This window comes from Ambystoma mexicanum, chromosome 11, assembly GCF_040938575.1.
Source record: "Ambystoma mexicanum isolate Mex_15411 chromosome 11, UKY_AmexF1_1, whole genome shotgun sequence".
Lineage (NCBI taxonomy): Eukaryota > Metazoa > Chordata > Amphibia > Caudata > Ambystomatidae > Ambystoma > Ambystoma mexicanum.
Window position 1 is genome coordinate 291,988,272 of NC_090934.1, and position 15,866 is coordinate 292,004,137.

Here is a 15,866-nt window from a genome sequence, read left to right on the forward strand (position 1 = left end):
AACGTCCTAAGAAGATATGATTGGCAAACAAAAAATTAGTCAGGTTCTGTCAATTCCCCTAGGCGAATCTGAGATTGTGTTATGTGGTGTGCATTCCAGCTTCCCTGTACCATGGCCACAGTCCATAATCTTTACATGGGGATTAGAATGCTTCACCTCTTAGCAATCAGTATCACCACTAGAGATATAAGATGTCGGGTGCTGGTCTCCAGATAAGATCCTATTATGTGCAATCAAAAGATTTGATAAAGTCAGAGTGGGGGGGGGTCACATGGGTATGCAGAGCACTATTGTGCAGGTATCGAATGGTGCTGTAAGGCCATGCCACCCAAAGCCTAAGGATGCTCCATCAGAAGCCCATTGTTAATGAAACAAACTAAATGTTTGTTACTGACCTTTCTTTATGCACCCCACTGAACACCGTACGTTTTGTGAATTCATGGAACACAATTTTGGGACAGGGAAACTCTGCCCGGTTCTCTGTCCATTTCTGCACAGATATATGGAAATAAAACCTGGCCTTTCCCATTCTACATGGGTTGCTTATTGTTTGTGAATGTATTTGTTGTTGTCTTCATTGAAGATGCCATGGAACGGGGTTGTACATTGAAACTTCCCTGAGCTGAATATAGTGGAAATTGGTACGTGACCTACAGGGAGTTCACAGACGTGTACTGGCAAGAGATCTGTCTGTTTCAAGATGGTTTCTCTCAACACTACATTCAAGCTGTTAAGCTCACTGCACTTAAAATAGCTGAAATAGTGACGGTACTCAAACACAAAATAAATCCAACTGCACCCGCATCTTACCCTAAAAGCCAGGATACAGAGATCTCAAACTATCTGCTGATGTAGAACTACACAACAGCTTCTCATTTTATGAGGAGGTTGTGATGTGCATGCAGTCTGTAAAGTGTCGTGGGAAAGACGGGTCTGAACGATCTACTATAAGTGTGCCTTCTGTGGCTAATCCTAAAATGAAACTTGATGCGTGGACTAAGTTTATACGCCTGAATCCTGTGTGTTTTAGCTAAGTGCTGTCAGCCTGGGTTAAAGACATGGTGGTTGGGCTACCATTGGACATGAAATACTAATACAGCAAAAGAGGCGTGATGATGGCGGGGATGTTCTAACAGCAGAAGAGGGATGGTGATGATGATGGGGTGGATGTAATACAGCAGAAGAGGGATGATGATGGTGGGGGTGGCTGAAATACAGCAGAAGAGGGATGACAATGATGGTGGGGTGGATGTAATACAGCAGAAGAGGGATCACTATGGTGGGGATGCTGTAACACAGTGGAAAAGGGATGATGATGGAATGGCAGTAATACAGCATAGGAGGGATGATAATAACGGATGGATGGATGTAATAACGCAGGAGAGGGGTGATAATGGTGGGGTGGCTGAAATAAAGCAGAAGAAGGATGGTGATGATGATGGGGTGGATGTAATACAGCAGAATAGGGATTATGATGGTGGGGATGTTCCAAGAGCAGAAGAGGGATGGTGATGATGATGGGTGGATGTAATACAGCAGAAGAGGGAGGATGATGGTGGGGATGTTTTTCTTTTTTTTATTTTTTTTTTTTATTTCAAACCGTTGTTTTGTTAGTTCGATCAACAAACTTTTACAACTTTTATAAAATTATATTTTCTTATTGTTATACAGTAGAAACACATTTTTTATGTATCACTTCTGCAATTTCGATGTGACTTATAAAATTATATTTTCTTATTGTTATACAGTAAAAACACATTTTTTATGTATCACTTCTGCAATTTCGATGTGACTATTTTTTTCCTTTCCTGTAAACCATTCGTTAACCTATTAGGAATAATTTATATACATTTAGTTAAAAAAAATCAGCATGATACATTTCCTATCCATCATAAGGACACAGTTTCAGCAACTTCCCATTTACCTATTGTTAAGAAGGTCCAAGTGGTAAACAACACAAAATGCTGGAGCTTCATTGCCACACTTACAAATAAATTCGAAATTACAATGCTAATTTCAACTAGTATCAAAAGAATCCAGTTTCTAATTGGGCTTATGTATGGAGCAAGCCGATTTACCAAAAACTACCATACAAAATTCTAGCAATAGATCAATGTGCTTTACAGGAACAGCAGATATACCAGTATGGTGTTATTAACGTCAGCAGCTAGGCTGCTCCTCTTTCTTATGAAACATCTTCTCAAGTTCATTATTTATAGTTACTAGGAGTCTGCACGAGCTAATGTAAAACTCATGCAAGTCCCCCACATACAGGCTAGCCAAAGCCATTCCCTGGTTGCCTCAGTTAATACACAGTCAGTTGCAATTGTTAGTGCACGTGTTGCCTCAAAGTATGTACAAAATATAACCAGGTGTTTCAGGGTTTCTTGAATCGAACCATCCTTGCAGAACCTGCATCCTAACTGCACTTCTACTTTCCAATGCAGTCTCCAACCACTAATTCTTTCTAACGTAAGGGATTGGTTCATTTTAAATCAAAAATAAGTTTCCCTAGCCTTATTACAGGGGAACTGAATTACATAAGGTTTGTGCGGCCATCTTGAGGAACAGAAACAAGCTACTTCCTTATAGCCCTCAAGACCCACCATTCCAGTTACCGTTTTACACCAGTCATTTTCTATAATACGATGTTTCCCATAGTTTGGTCTAAATTCCAAGTCTGCTGGTACAAGTGCAATTTCGTCCAATAGATTAATCATTTGTGCATGGTAAATCATGATGGAAGATCATTCAGACGCGACCATTAGTTGGCCCAAATCTTCATAAAGACAATTTGCAGGTGGATATAACATTCTGGCAAAATTAGCCAATAAGCGCCAGTTACGGAGTGCAGATAGGGTAGTGATACCAAGTTCCTGCCTTATTACGATATTTGGCGTGGATTTGGCCAACCTCAAAACCCCCTTCCACATGCACCCTTGTAGTTGGTCAAGGTAGGTATTGATGTTTGCCAGGCACATATCTAAAGCAAAAAGGATGACAGACTCTACTTTTAGGATGTAAAATTGCATTAGTGGCAGCAATGAGAATTTACAAAACTTCAGAAATATCCGCATTTGCGTGGCGAGGGGAGCAGCTTTTTTTTGTAATACCTCCCTCCACATTGCCAGCGATTGGGAATCAGTTATAGTATAACCAAGATAACGAATTTGAGGGACTATGGTTAAAGGAAAGTTCTCAATTCTCCAATTGCGTGTGATGTTCTTCCTCTTGCGATTCCTAAATACTACTATATTGGATTCTTCCACATTACATTTCAGATTGTGAGTCAGACAGTAAGATGCGAATAGATCCAATTTGGTTTGCATACCTTTGGGCGTACGATCAAATATTACAATATCATCCGCAAAGGCTAGCCATTGTATTTTAAGATGGCCGAGTCTTGCTGGATAGGAAATCTGGATATTCCAAATGTCATTGATGCCACATAAATAAAGATTGAAAAGAGTGGCTGCTAAGTTACATCCTTGCTTCACACCAAGGCCGATCTTTATTGCATGTGTTGTTGCACCTTCGTTGTTTACCCTTACCAAGTAAGTGGTATTTGTGTGGAGCTTGGTATCAGTTGTATAATATATTGTGGTATATTCATAGCGGCCATTTTTTTCCACAAAAGTGATCGTACAACCGAATCAAAGGCGGATGTGAGGTCTATCGACGCCATGTATAATGGGCCAGAATCCTTAATTTTGTGTTTAGCTAATAGATGCGCCATAATTGTAGCATTTAAAGGAGTCCCCATTCCTGCACGGAAACCAATTTGATACTTAGACAAGATCTTAAGGTCTCCAATCACTGCTTGTAATTCCCCCAAGAGTAAGCTAGCAAACACTTTAGCAGCAGTATCAATTAGCACTATTGGACGAAAATTGCATGGCTGAGACCTTACTCCTTTTTTATAAATTGGGACAATGATGGAATTTAGCCATGAAGGGGGGATGGACACAGTTGTCAGCATGTTATCAAACATTTTCTTAAAGATCCCTGCCCACAAAGCTGGATGGCATTTAAGAACACAAGGTGGAATCCCATCTGGGCCTGCTGCTTTTGAGTATTTCAGGGCAGTTATTGTGGCTTCAATACTAGAAATATCCCAGAGTGGAAAGGAGGGTGAGGCTAAACAGGTCCATTTATATTTGATTTCTACAAATGCTGTTGGGAGGGCAAACTTTTTTTCGAAATAAGTTCTCCAAGTCTGCGCAGCGATAGATGATGACTGATCGGAGGAGAGTACAGATGTTCCTGCCTTAAGCAAACTCCAAGTAGAGCGCCTGTCTCTGTGGCAGCGTGTACTAAACATTTTTTGATTCTCCTGGTTATGCATAAAATGCCTGTGATTTCTGCATTTGTTCCGATAGGTGTTCAGAACACTTTTTTTCTCTATCAAATAATCCCCCCATGTGGGAGCGGTTTTAAAAGTTCGCTGCAGTGCCGGCCTCTTTGATCTTTTGGCTTCAAGAATAAAATTGGGGGCTTGCGGAGAAGAGCTTAATTCGGGGTGCGGTGCATACACTCGCAGCGATTGTATTACCTCTGTTATTATTCTAGATATAACAGTAATCTCTTGATTAGGACTGTTAGGATGGAAATCAGAACTGTGATGTAATATCAAACGTGCAGAGACCATGTTGTTTACCCTATCACAAAGTTTGGTGGCCCATCGAATTGACAGGCCAGGTCGATCCCCTTCTATAAACCCTTGCTGAGGATCCATGGGCAGGTGCATCGTGTCGAAATGAAGATTTAGATGGATCATGTAATGGTCACTAAACCCGGGATCATATATTGCGATATTATCGGAATACGATTGCAAACATCGCGATATGGCAAAGCAGCCAATGCATGTCGATCTATCCCCTCTTCGCCAGGTATGACGCCCATCACTAGTACAAAACGGGAGGATGTCAAGTTCCCAAGATTCCAAATATTCCTGCCACAATCTGCCTCTATGCCATGTGTGGTGAATACTCCCACAGCTTAACGGGTTAGAGTTAGTTTTCATACAATAAGCATTGAAGTCCCCTCCTAATACAATATCACATGCAGGATGAAGAGCCAAAATGTCATCGAATAAAGTATCGAACTCTTGAAATGCACATGTTTGGTTGAGCGTTATAGGATTGTGATATAGGGATACCAAGAGAATAGGAGTTAGCCGAGAACCCTTGAGCATAATTAGTACGGCCATCATTACAGTTGCTTTAAAAACATCCAGTACCAATATATTTAGATTGGTATTCAAGGCTATCGCCAGACCCCCGTACGGCCGACCACTTGTGCCTTGTTTTGCCTGAGTTTGGATAACAGTGAAACCGGGCAACACGAGATCGTGGGTACACATAGTTTCTTGACATAACATAATATCACACTCCATTCCTACATGCGGATTGCTAAACCATGACTTCAAATTGCTAAACCCGCATGAATTCCAAGATAGAATAGATAGAGAAGCAGGCTACTTACTGGGGAGTATTATTCATGGCTGAGTTTCGAGTGTTTTGCAAGGCGGCTAACCATGACCAATCCTTACTGGTATTAGATAGGCTTACAAGTTGTGCAATCACCTCAGAATTAACCCCACTCTGAGAATCAGCAGTGGCCAAATTTGGCAATTGCGCAGGATCAGGCGCCAGAGGCGTTTCGTTAAATGAAATAGCATCATCGATTGAATCGAACGGATACAGCATTAGGCCAATAAAACGTAACTCGTCCGTGTATTGCAGTAGGAGGTTGGTGATAATGGCCGATTGCACCTTACATACCATGCGATGGTTTTGTATGGGTGGCAAATTATCCATTCAATATCATTCGTGTGCAACGTGCGCAGACCGGGTATACGGTTGAAGGCTTGCATCAAGGCAGAGCGATTAAGTCACTTCATGCCATTCTTAAATGATATAATTTCCCATCCTATGATGGTAGTGGATTGTTTTGTTGCTTCCCCAATACTTCAGGGTCCCCCACAAACCGCTCTGGCGCTGACTCCTGCTGCTTTTGCTTTTCACCTAATCCCAATTTGTTCAGCACGGGAGATTACTTCTTAACAGTCTCTCGATCATTGCCGGGATGAGGTGACTGAATGCATTCATCACCTCCTACGGCCATCCATTAGCGGTCCCCATCTCAGTCTCCCTCTCCCTATTGTTGGGAGGAGACACAACTACCTTACCTATTTGAGTTGTTTTATTATCTATAGGTTTAAAGAAGTTAGGTAGTTGCGTCTGAGATGAGGGGTGTCCTAGCTCCTCAATCACAGAATGAGGTGCTTGCAGGTGCACTTTTTTTGTGTTTTTGGTGGCAATTATTTCGCCGGTGTCCAAGTCATTTACAGGGCTTTTCCATCCTGCAGACTTGCTCAGTGGCTTCCCTGCACTCTTCTTCTCAATTTTTATTTTGCTTTTTTCATTCATTTTTACAGGAGGGATCAATTCGTCTTGGGACGTTTTTGCCGTTTTTTTCAGATCAGCTTTTCTTTTCAAAGCACGGAAGAATAGCCTTTTTTCCTTCCTTGAGATAAAGGACCGCTCTGGAGGTTGTGGGGGACTTTTCTCAACAGCAGGTTGCCTGATATGAGGAGCAGATGTAATATTGTCAAGATAAGAGTCAGTTTGGCTGGTGGTTTCAAACAGTTTGGTTAGTACAGAGGGGCTGTCTGGATAGAATTCCTGCCCCCCCTCCATGCAGGATAGAGACGGCCCCACATTTTCCTCCCCCTGGCTGGGTTGGAGGAAAAATAAGAGCTGTTCCAACTTTTCCGCATGTAATGCAACTTCCGTACATAGTTGTGCATGCAAAAGGATATGACATGTAGTATCAGGTCTTGGGGCAGTCAGAGTTTGCGCAAAAGATTGAGGGAATGCGTAGGTGACTGTGGGGGCATTCCTGACGTTAGATTCATTCACTGGGATTTCTAAATCATCTGTTTGGGTAGAGACGGAGCTGTTTGGCAGCACTTCTTTTCTCAATGGTTTATGTCCGTCACCACCCTGTTTAAGGCTATCTGCAAAAATGAAATTGTCTAGTTTATTTATTTTTAGTAGGATTTCTGTGAGTGCTGTTTTGCAATCCCTCAATTCGTAATGCGTGTACTCATGGCCACGATCCAACAAGTTGAGTATTCTTGTTAGTACCGGGTAAGATGCTTCCAGAGATTGCATGTCACCTGTGGGCTCCAGCATATCAAAACCCAATGGAGGATTCAAGGCCTTTTTAGGGGGGGAATACAAGGGATCCGTTTCTAGGTTATTAATACCAAGTGCAGCCCGGGTGAGGGAAGGTGGCCGAGCAGGGGAAGATGGCCACGAGCTAAAGCCAGGAAAGTTGACAGACTGGGATACATTGGGGAGAGGTGTTGGAGAGCTGTTTACGTCCTCCATATGTATGGCGTCTTTACAGTGAATATGGACATCAGCTCTTTTACAACTCGGAAAGGTAACTGGTGTCGAAGGACCCACCGATAACCTCACCCGTTTCTCAAGGGCAGCAAGTACCACCGGGGCTAATATGGAGTTGTCGGAGGGGGAGGAGGGGGTATCGTCAATGGGGTGCACAGGCTCAGGGGCTACGGTATCCATGCGCATGCTCAGGAAGCTTTTACGGGCAGGTTTAGGTGAGAGCTTCCTAGGCGGCAATTTAGAGTCAGCAGGGGGAGACCCATCTGGTGCTGCTGCGAGTGCCTGGGCACGCGCGTATGAGAATGCCACTTCGTGTTTTATTAAGTCCTGATCAGTAATTGGACCCCAAAGCGCTGTTAAAGCAGGGCTTGCACTCGTCCCAGGAACGTCACTTTTCCCAAACTCTTTAGGCAGTGACATTTTTTTATTTTTTGACTTATTTTTGTAATTTTAGCGGGAGACAGTTTCAAGGGGCGCCCACTGCGCAGACTTGATACCATTTAACCCAAACGTGCGAAATTGAAATACTAGTTTCATAGGAAGAAGGAAGAACTCACTTGTCCCGTGCTCCCAGCCTCACTGCCTAACAGCCCAACAGTCCACTTGGAGCCCACTTCGATGCGCACGCGCGATGCGCGGGTGCACGGGCTAAGTAGGGAAGTCGGCAGCTGCAGGGGGCCGGGCGCTGAGAGCAGGGGGCGGAGATACCGCACTGGTGACTACAACAAAATAGAAAAAGGATACTATTAGGTTTCTGAGCACAGTGCGAGCACAACACAAGAGACTCCTTTGAGCTGCCGCGGCAATGCTGCGGCAGTGGTTCCAAATTGAAAAATGGAGAAACTATTCCGAGTCTAATACATTAAAGTTGATTACTTGGTGGAATATCCAATTCGGCGTTTCGCCAACGCAGAACCTCCTCTTGCGCACGGCGGTTCGGGTGGAAGAAGAGGCACAAATGTCCTAGATGGAACGTTGCAAAAAGTTGCAGATCCTCACAGCAATTCCGGGCAGCCCAACAGTCCACTTGGAGCCCACTTCGATACGCACGCGCGATGCGCGGGTGCACGGGCTAAGTAGGGAAGTCGGCAGCTGCAGGAGGCCGGGCGCTGAGAGCAGGGGGCGGAGCTACCGCACTGGTGACTACAACAAAATAGAAAAGGGATAATACTAGGTTTCTGAGCACAGTGCGAGCACAACACAAGAGACTCCTTTGAGCTGCCGCGGCAATGCCGCGGCAGTGGTTCCAAATTGAAAAAGGGAGAAACTATTCCGAGTCTAATACATTAAAGTTCATTACTTGGTGGAATATCCAATTCGGCGTTTTGCCAACGCAGAACTTCCTCTTGCGCACGGCGGTTCGGGTGGAAGAAGAGGCACAAACGTCCTAGATGGAACGTTGCAAAAAGTTGCAGATCCTCACAGCAATTCCGGGCAGCCCAACAGTCCACTTGGAGCCCACTTCGATGCACACGTGCGATGCGCGGGTGCACGGGCTAAAAGTCGGCAGCTGCAGGGGGCCGGGCGCTGAGAGCAGGGGGCGGAGCTACCGCACTGGTGATTGGTGGAATATCCAATTCGGCGTTTCGCCAACGCAGAACTTCCTCTTGCGCACGGCGGTTCGGGTGGAAGAAGAGGCACAAACATCCTAGATGGAATGTTGCAAAAAGTTGCAGATCCTCACAGCAATTCCGGGCAGCCCAACAGTCCACTTGGAGCCCACTTCGATGGGGATGTTCTAACAGCAGAAGAGGGATGGTGATGATGATGGGTGGATGTAATACAGCAGAAGAGGGAGGATGATGGTGGGGATGTTCTAAGAGCAGAAGAGGGATGGTGATGATGATGGGGTGGATGTAATACAGTAGAAGAGGGATGATGATGGTGGGGGTGGCTGAAATACAGCAGAAGAGGGATGACAATGATGGTGGGGTGGATGTAATACAGCAGAACAGGGATTATGATGGTGGTGATGTTCTAACAGCAGAAGAGGGATGGGGATGATGATGGGTGGGTGGATGTAATACAGCAGAAGAGGGAGGATGATGGTGGGGATGTTCTAACAGCAGAAGGGGGATGGTAATGATAATGGGGTGGATGTAATATAGCAGAAGAGGGATGATGATGGTGGGGATGTCCTAACAGCATAAGAGGGATGGTGAAGATGTTGGGGTGGATGTAATACAGCAGGAGAGGGATGATGATGGTGGGGGTGGCTGATATGCAGCAGAAGAGGGATGGAAATGATGGTGGGGTGGATGTAATACAGCAGAAGAGGGATCATGGTGGTGAGGTGGTGTAACAGCAGAAGAGGGATGATGATGGGGTGGATGTAATACAGCAGAGGTATGATGATGTTGAGTGTGGATGAATAGAATAAAGGCATGTTGGTAAATGGCATTCAAATTAAGTCACACTGGTATTGTTACAGGTCTTCTAGATCAATGAAGCACGTTATGTCCTGTTTCAATTATTTGTAAGCAGTGCTTGTTAGGTTTGAATTCCCTATTCCATGGCTTCATTGGGATATTGGAGACACTACCCAAGAGGTTTCGCCATCTCATGCTCACTATAATTAGTCCATTAGTATGATGACATTGCAGCTGCTTATGGACGTAATTGAGGTTGGATTTGGGAAGGTGATTGACAGGTGCAGCGAAAAGCTGACTTTGGGGTGAGAAGAGCTATCATCAATTAGTGTATTTCCTAATTGTTGGATCATTGTTTACAGTATTGTGTAATGAAATCACAATTGAAAAAGTTTTTTTTTTTTAATATGAGGGGGTAAAAATGGACAACGTCAACATATTCATCAAGGATGAAGGTGAAGGGACTCAAGTCTGATCATTTCGCATCTATCTAGTCTTGGCCAGCGCAGTTTTGTACTCATCAGTGACAACCTTCAACTTCATGACAATTATACTCTTTAATACCATCTTCAGAGGGAATGCCATGTTTGAACAGCAGAGCACTTTGGAAGGTGTAGATGTCCTTTGACGGCCACTCACCCTTGCATGTTTTCCCGTCTTCGTTGAGCGTGGATCCCTCCTTGCAGGCACAGGTGTACGAGCCGGGGGAGCTGACGCAGATCTGCTCGCAGTCATGGTCTCCGCTGGAACACAGGTCGGACAAATCTGAAATGCAGAGAGAAGAGCAGAACAAATAGACTTGATGATATGGTCAGTAAGGCAACATTACATGTCTTCTACAGCTATGCATAAAAGGGAAACAACATAATGGAACATACTTTAGAGAGTGTGAAGTGTGTGTGATTCCCTGTCTCCCTTACTAAAGACCCTGCGGGCACTGGTTTTCAACTATACAACCACCATAATTACAAACTGATATGCTTTGCCTTCATACATCGAAAGCAATAGTCTTCAAACTGGGGATGCCAAAGGATGTCCTGGGGGGCCCCAGGATCTTTAAAAAGTGATTAAGATGACTACTGAGTATAAAAAAGGAGTAGAACAACTGCTTATATTTTCAATAGATTGGTCCCCCCTGGACATTCTTTGAACGCCCCCTAGAGGGTAGCCGCTAGGGAGGGGGACCCAGAAACAATATTTTTACTCAAGGGGAACAGGAGGGTAGGTAGGAAAAAGTGTTAATACAAGTGATCAAAAGTGGTCGGATGCCACCAATCCTCTGTGTCAGGGGCCATCCCAGGGAACGCTGTGCCACTGCTCTATAATTATATTCCACTAGGATTTGTGTGTGTAGTGTGCAGCCTTCACCGTAGGGATCTTCTTTTCACAATATTGATGTGGGGTTCCCTATGGTTCAACTATCTTCAGACTGCAGGAATGTTTTGTTCCTTAGAGATCAAAGGTTTACAACCTGGTGGGAGATGCCATGAATGGACCCACTTTTTGCAGCACTGCTAGGAGCTATTCATCACATATATACTGCATCAAATGCTTTAACCCTGGAAGAGCTATTCCTTATGAGCCTATTATTTACAAAAAGGCAGTAGCCATGTTTTAGCCACATGTGTATATGATCAGTCACAGGTGTCACAGTACGGGTGCAGCCAACACACTGATGATGCTCCTAATATTCTACTTTGATCCATGAATAATGTGTACAGGCCCTGACAAGATCATCGGACATTGAGCAGGACCACAGGCTCTCTGCCTGTGCCCTTTGCGAGCTCCAAAAGCCCCTGCTTGTGCCCTTCGTGGGATCCCATAGCTCTCTGCCTGTGTCCTTTGTGTTCCCCCTCAGATTCCAGCAGGCGCCCTTCGCTAGGTGGATAGCTCACACGCTTAGTGCTCCCTTCTCACATAAGTCTGCCAGCACTCAAGTTTCGAACCCCATGGCTGGGCCAAAACAGCATTACATCTTCCTGGGGGACTTGACACATTTAGTAGTATTAAATTGGGTAATAATACCTTTTTCTGGTAGATGAAATATTAGGCGCCACATTTGACCGGCGCTCAGTGGCACTTTGCGGGTCAAATAAAGAAGGGACAGTGGTGCACATACTTATAATCACTGCTTATTTTGTGGTGGGTGTTTGGCAGGGCTCAGCCCTGGCCCTTATTTATGAGCCCTGCCACTTATTTTCTCAGACTCAGATTGATTTTGAAGTAATGATAGACAGAGCATTCCTCAACCTCAATGAGCAGTTTAACCCCAGATGTGTAAACACTGTGGGTTGCAGTTGTGGGTGATGGCAGCCGTGGTGGGGAACTGCCTGCTCGAGTGTCAAAGGCGTGCTAAAAATATTTGGGCCCTGGCACTTATTTTCTTACAAATTAAGATTAAGCACTGCTTTCAATGACATAACCTAAAGTACATGTCCCAGAATGCACAGGTTTAAACTCTGGGCGTGACACCACTCGGCAGTTACGCTGAAAGCCTCGTTTTTCAAGCACCTCTGATGAAGCCTATGCATTCAAACGTGTTCTTGCGCGTCCGTTAACCAATGGGGTGCTCAACCGCAGTTTAGGCGGAAACACATTTGCCTGGACAGAGGCCACCAGGCCCCATGGGTACCGTGTGAATTCAGAGCCTGCCGTCTTCCTGCCGCTGTGGGCAATAGCAGGTGACTCGGCATCGCCTCTGTGACGCAGCACAAGGATGTTCACGGGGCTTTTAATAGCAGTTTCCTGCCACAGACAAATTCACTGGTTTCGTTTTCCATCAGTCTGTGGACGGCTTTACTGACATGTGAACATCTGTCTGGGTCTGTGCCTGTGCGCATTCCCATACAGTGTACGCGGGTGTCACATGTGCACCGACCAATAGTCCTCTTAACTAGCCTGATATTATGGTAACACTTGTGATGGCAACAGGCCATGAGTAGCTGCAGAGCACGCGATCACGAAGCTGAACCAGTAACAGCTAAAGTCCTTCCCGATGGCTTACATCTACCCAGGTACCAAATTTACCAAACCTCCCATTAGCACCGATTTTTTGCCTGCCAATATATTTGAATAGATACAACCCGTTGGAGGAGCCGTAGTTTCCTTCTCAGCCGAATGCACCATACAAGAGTTGGGGCTGCACTTGGGACAGTTTCCAAAGCAGGGAGGAAGAGGCCAAACCAAAGAGGTATTGTGAGGAGATACTGCTTGCAGCTGGAACCCTTCCAGGCGGTGAAGCTCTGCACGGAACCAAGTGTGCAAAACCTTGCATTGCCACTGATTTGGTGGCTGCCGGAGTGTTTCAATGGGCACAACCCCATTGCCCTTAAAAGAGCTGGAGCTTCTCCCTTAGCTTGTAATGCCTGGGGATGCAGCCCTGAGGCACAGGGGAAGATGCCAACCCAAAGATGGATCATGAGGAGACACTGCTTGCACCTGCAGCCTGCCAAGAGCCTGCCTGATTATGACTATCTGCCTGGCTTCCAAATGCGCCATGCCTCCCATTACACCAGATAGAGTAGACGTGATGCTCCCTTCCCTTAAGAGCTCCTGCTATCAGGAATCTTTGATATTGAATCCCTGCTTGACCCAGCACAAAGAGAGGAGATCCCTGCCAACAAACAGTGACCGAAACTTGTAGCTACCAAAATCACCAGGTCAACCGAAACTATAACCTAGAAGAAACCCAAAGTGCCTTTCAGTACTCCCAGGAGTACACCTCCTACCTGAACCGTCACTGCTGAACAGCTTTCAACGTCAAGGTTGAACATATACTGCACCGAAAAGCTGCACCGCAAGACTTGGCATACCAGCTGCCATGCTTGATTGAAGATCATTGCCCTCTGAACCAGAGCCCCCGCTAAAGAGCTGGGACACAGGAAGCAGCACTCCTCACCTCTCAGCCCGTGCTACTGCTCAAGACCTGGGACCCATGAAGCAGCACTCCGCCCCTCTCAACCCGAGCTACTGCTCAAGACCTGGGACACAGGAAGCAGCACTCCTCGCCTCTCAACCCCAGCTACTGCTCAAGAACTGGGACACAGGAAGCAGCACTCCTCGCCTCTCAGCCCGAGCTACTGCTCAAGAACTGGGACACAGGAAGCAGCACTCCTCCTCTCTCAGCCCGAGCTACTGCTCAAGACCAGGGACACAGGAAGCAACACTCCTCGCCTCTCAACCCGAGCCACTGCTCAAGAACTGGGACACAGGAAGCAGCCCTCCTCACCTCTCAGCCCCAGCAGAGCTTACATGTTGGTTGCAGAGGGAAACTGCCAAAGTTACCCGACCACCAGGTTCCCACCAATCAGCTCACCTCAGAAAAAGGTTGAACGTAGGCATTATCATTAAAATGTGTGCCTATAGTTGGCATTGTGAAAGAGTGCAACATTCAGACAGGAATTCCGCTGGCATCACAGTTTTCTGGGGGCAATGTAGGTCTACATTTGCCCCAGAAAAATGGGATAACTATTTATCAAATGCCATGCCAGTGTCTTTGTAAAACACGTTGTCATTACTGCTGTGCTGTGTTTTAGTTCGAAAGCATTGTTATTGTTTTGTTGAGACTGACTTCACAATTGGGGTTAATGTAGATGCACATTTTGGCAGTTTGAAAACTGTCATGGCATTGATGTGCCAAGAGGCAGTGTGGACATTGGCATGGTGAAGTCGAGCGGGCAGGCCAGCACAATGAGCTGAACGTTGCGATATTTAGTAATCTAGTATATGGTGGCAAAATGGCAGCTACTTGTGGTTGTGTTTCGGTCATGACAGTTCTGACAGTACTTTAATAACTAGCACAGGAACAATGTTGTGCATTCAATGTTGTACATGATTTAGGTTAGGCCTTATGTCAGTAGCATACCGTATAAGCCACTGTTCACATGATGTGCAACAATGTGTATTTGCCTAAAGTGCATGCAGTATTTCAATTGGCATACAATTTTCTGATTGGCTCGCAGATGACTTGCTAGGCTGCCTGGCGTCTGAAGCACTACAACATTTAATGAATTCACCAACAGTTTTTTCCCAAAAGCTGAAGATATAAAATGCACCACTTCGACTCTTAAAAAACAAAAAGTAAATTACGGGGAGGGTTCAGGCTTGATCACTCACTCCAATGCCATGGAAATATATATGCCCTAACACGTAACAGATTCCTCAGCTGCTTCACGGACGTCATTTCACCAAAATGCCAGGGGTAGCAGAAGTGACCTCACACGACCCTTGACCCATGATATCACAGGAAGTGATGTAATTTGACCCCACCCCAAAGTGATATCACAGGAAGCGATGAAACACAACCTTTCAGCCGTTGACAAAAACAGAAGTGGTATCACATTACATTGTTCCTAAGTACACTACGAAAACAAATGTTACAATATCACTATAATTTGACATACATTCCATACAAGATCGGATTGCCATATGTATCGTTAAGATCAGTGTGTACAGGCTCATATTGCCAAATTACAGTGAATGCAAGCAGACGCCCATGGCCAAATGATAATGTGTTATTAAATAGCACTTCGCTTAAGCGCTTTATATAGAACAAATATACATACAATATCACCCAACCTGTGTTGGTACTCATTTATTGACCTCAGAAGGATCAAAGGCTGAGTTGAGGTGTTTAAGAACAGACTAAATTAGTGACTCACCCCCTGAAGTGTGCCTGAAACAAACCTTTAATGAAACTAGCAATTATTGTATAGGATTCCAGAATGACAAATTATTTGGTATTCCTATTATTTCTTATTTAGGGCCACTGCTGAAAGTGTTAGTCTTATCGAACCCCTGATCTTTTTGTTTTGTTTTTGTTTTTTGTTAAGAGGCCTAAACAAGAAGGCAGCCACTCCAGAAGCAAAGAGCCACATGGTGCGTTAAAAATAAAACACGTTATTGATGTTAGGTCTTTTGAAAAATGTAACCTATTGTTGATTCTATATATTTTTTTTATTGGAAAATATAAATAAAGTTTTCAAAAAATAAAAATAAAATACGTTTAAAAAGAAAATGGGCCTCATTAGGAGGCAGGCGACCACGTAATGAACGGTGCCGGTACGGGACCGGCACCGTTAAT

At 44.9% G+C, this 15,866-nt stretch overlaps 1 protein-coding gene across 1 annotated transcript in view; it reads right to left on the reverse strand.

Annotated features, from left to right (window-relative positions):
• The window catches only part of MATN1 (matrilin 1), a 118,636-nt gene that overhangs the window by 14,997 nt on the left and 87,773 nt on the right, over window positions 1-15,866 (reverse strand). Inside the window, exon 4 of the mRNA XM_069623020.1 lies at window positions 10,424-10,549. Coding sequence (XP_069479121.1) covers window positions 10,424-10,549 — 126 coding nt within the window. The remainder of the gene's footprint in view (window positions 1-10,423; window positions 10,550-15,866) is intronic.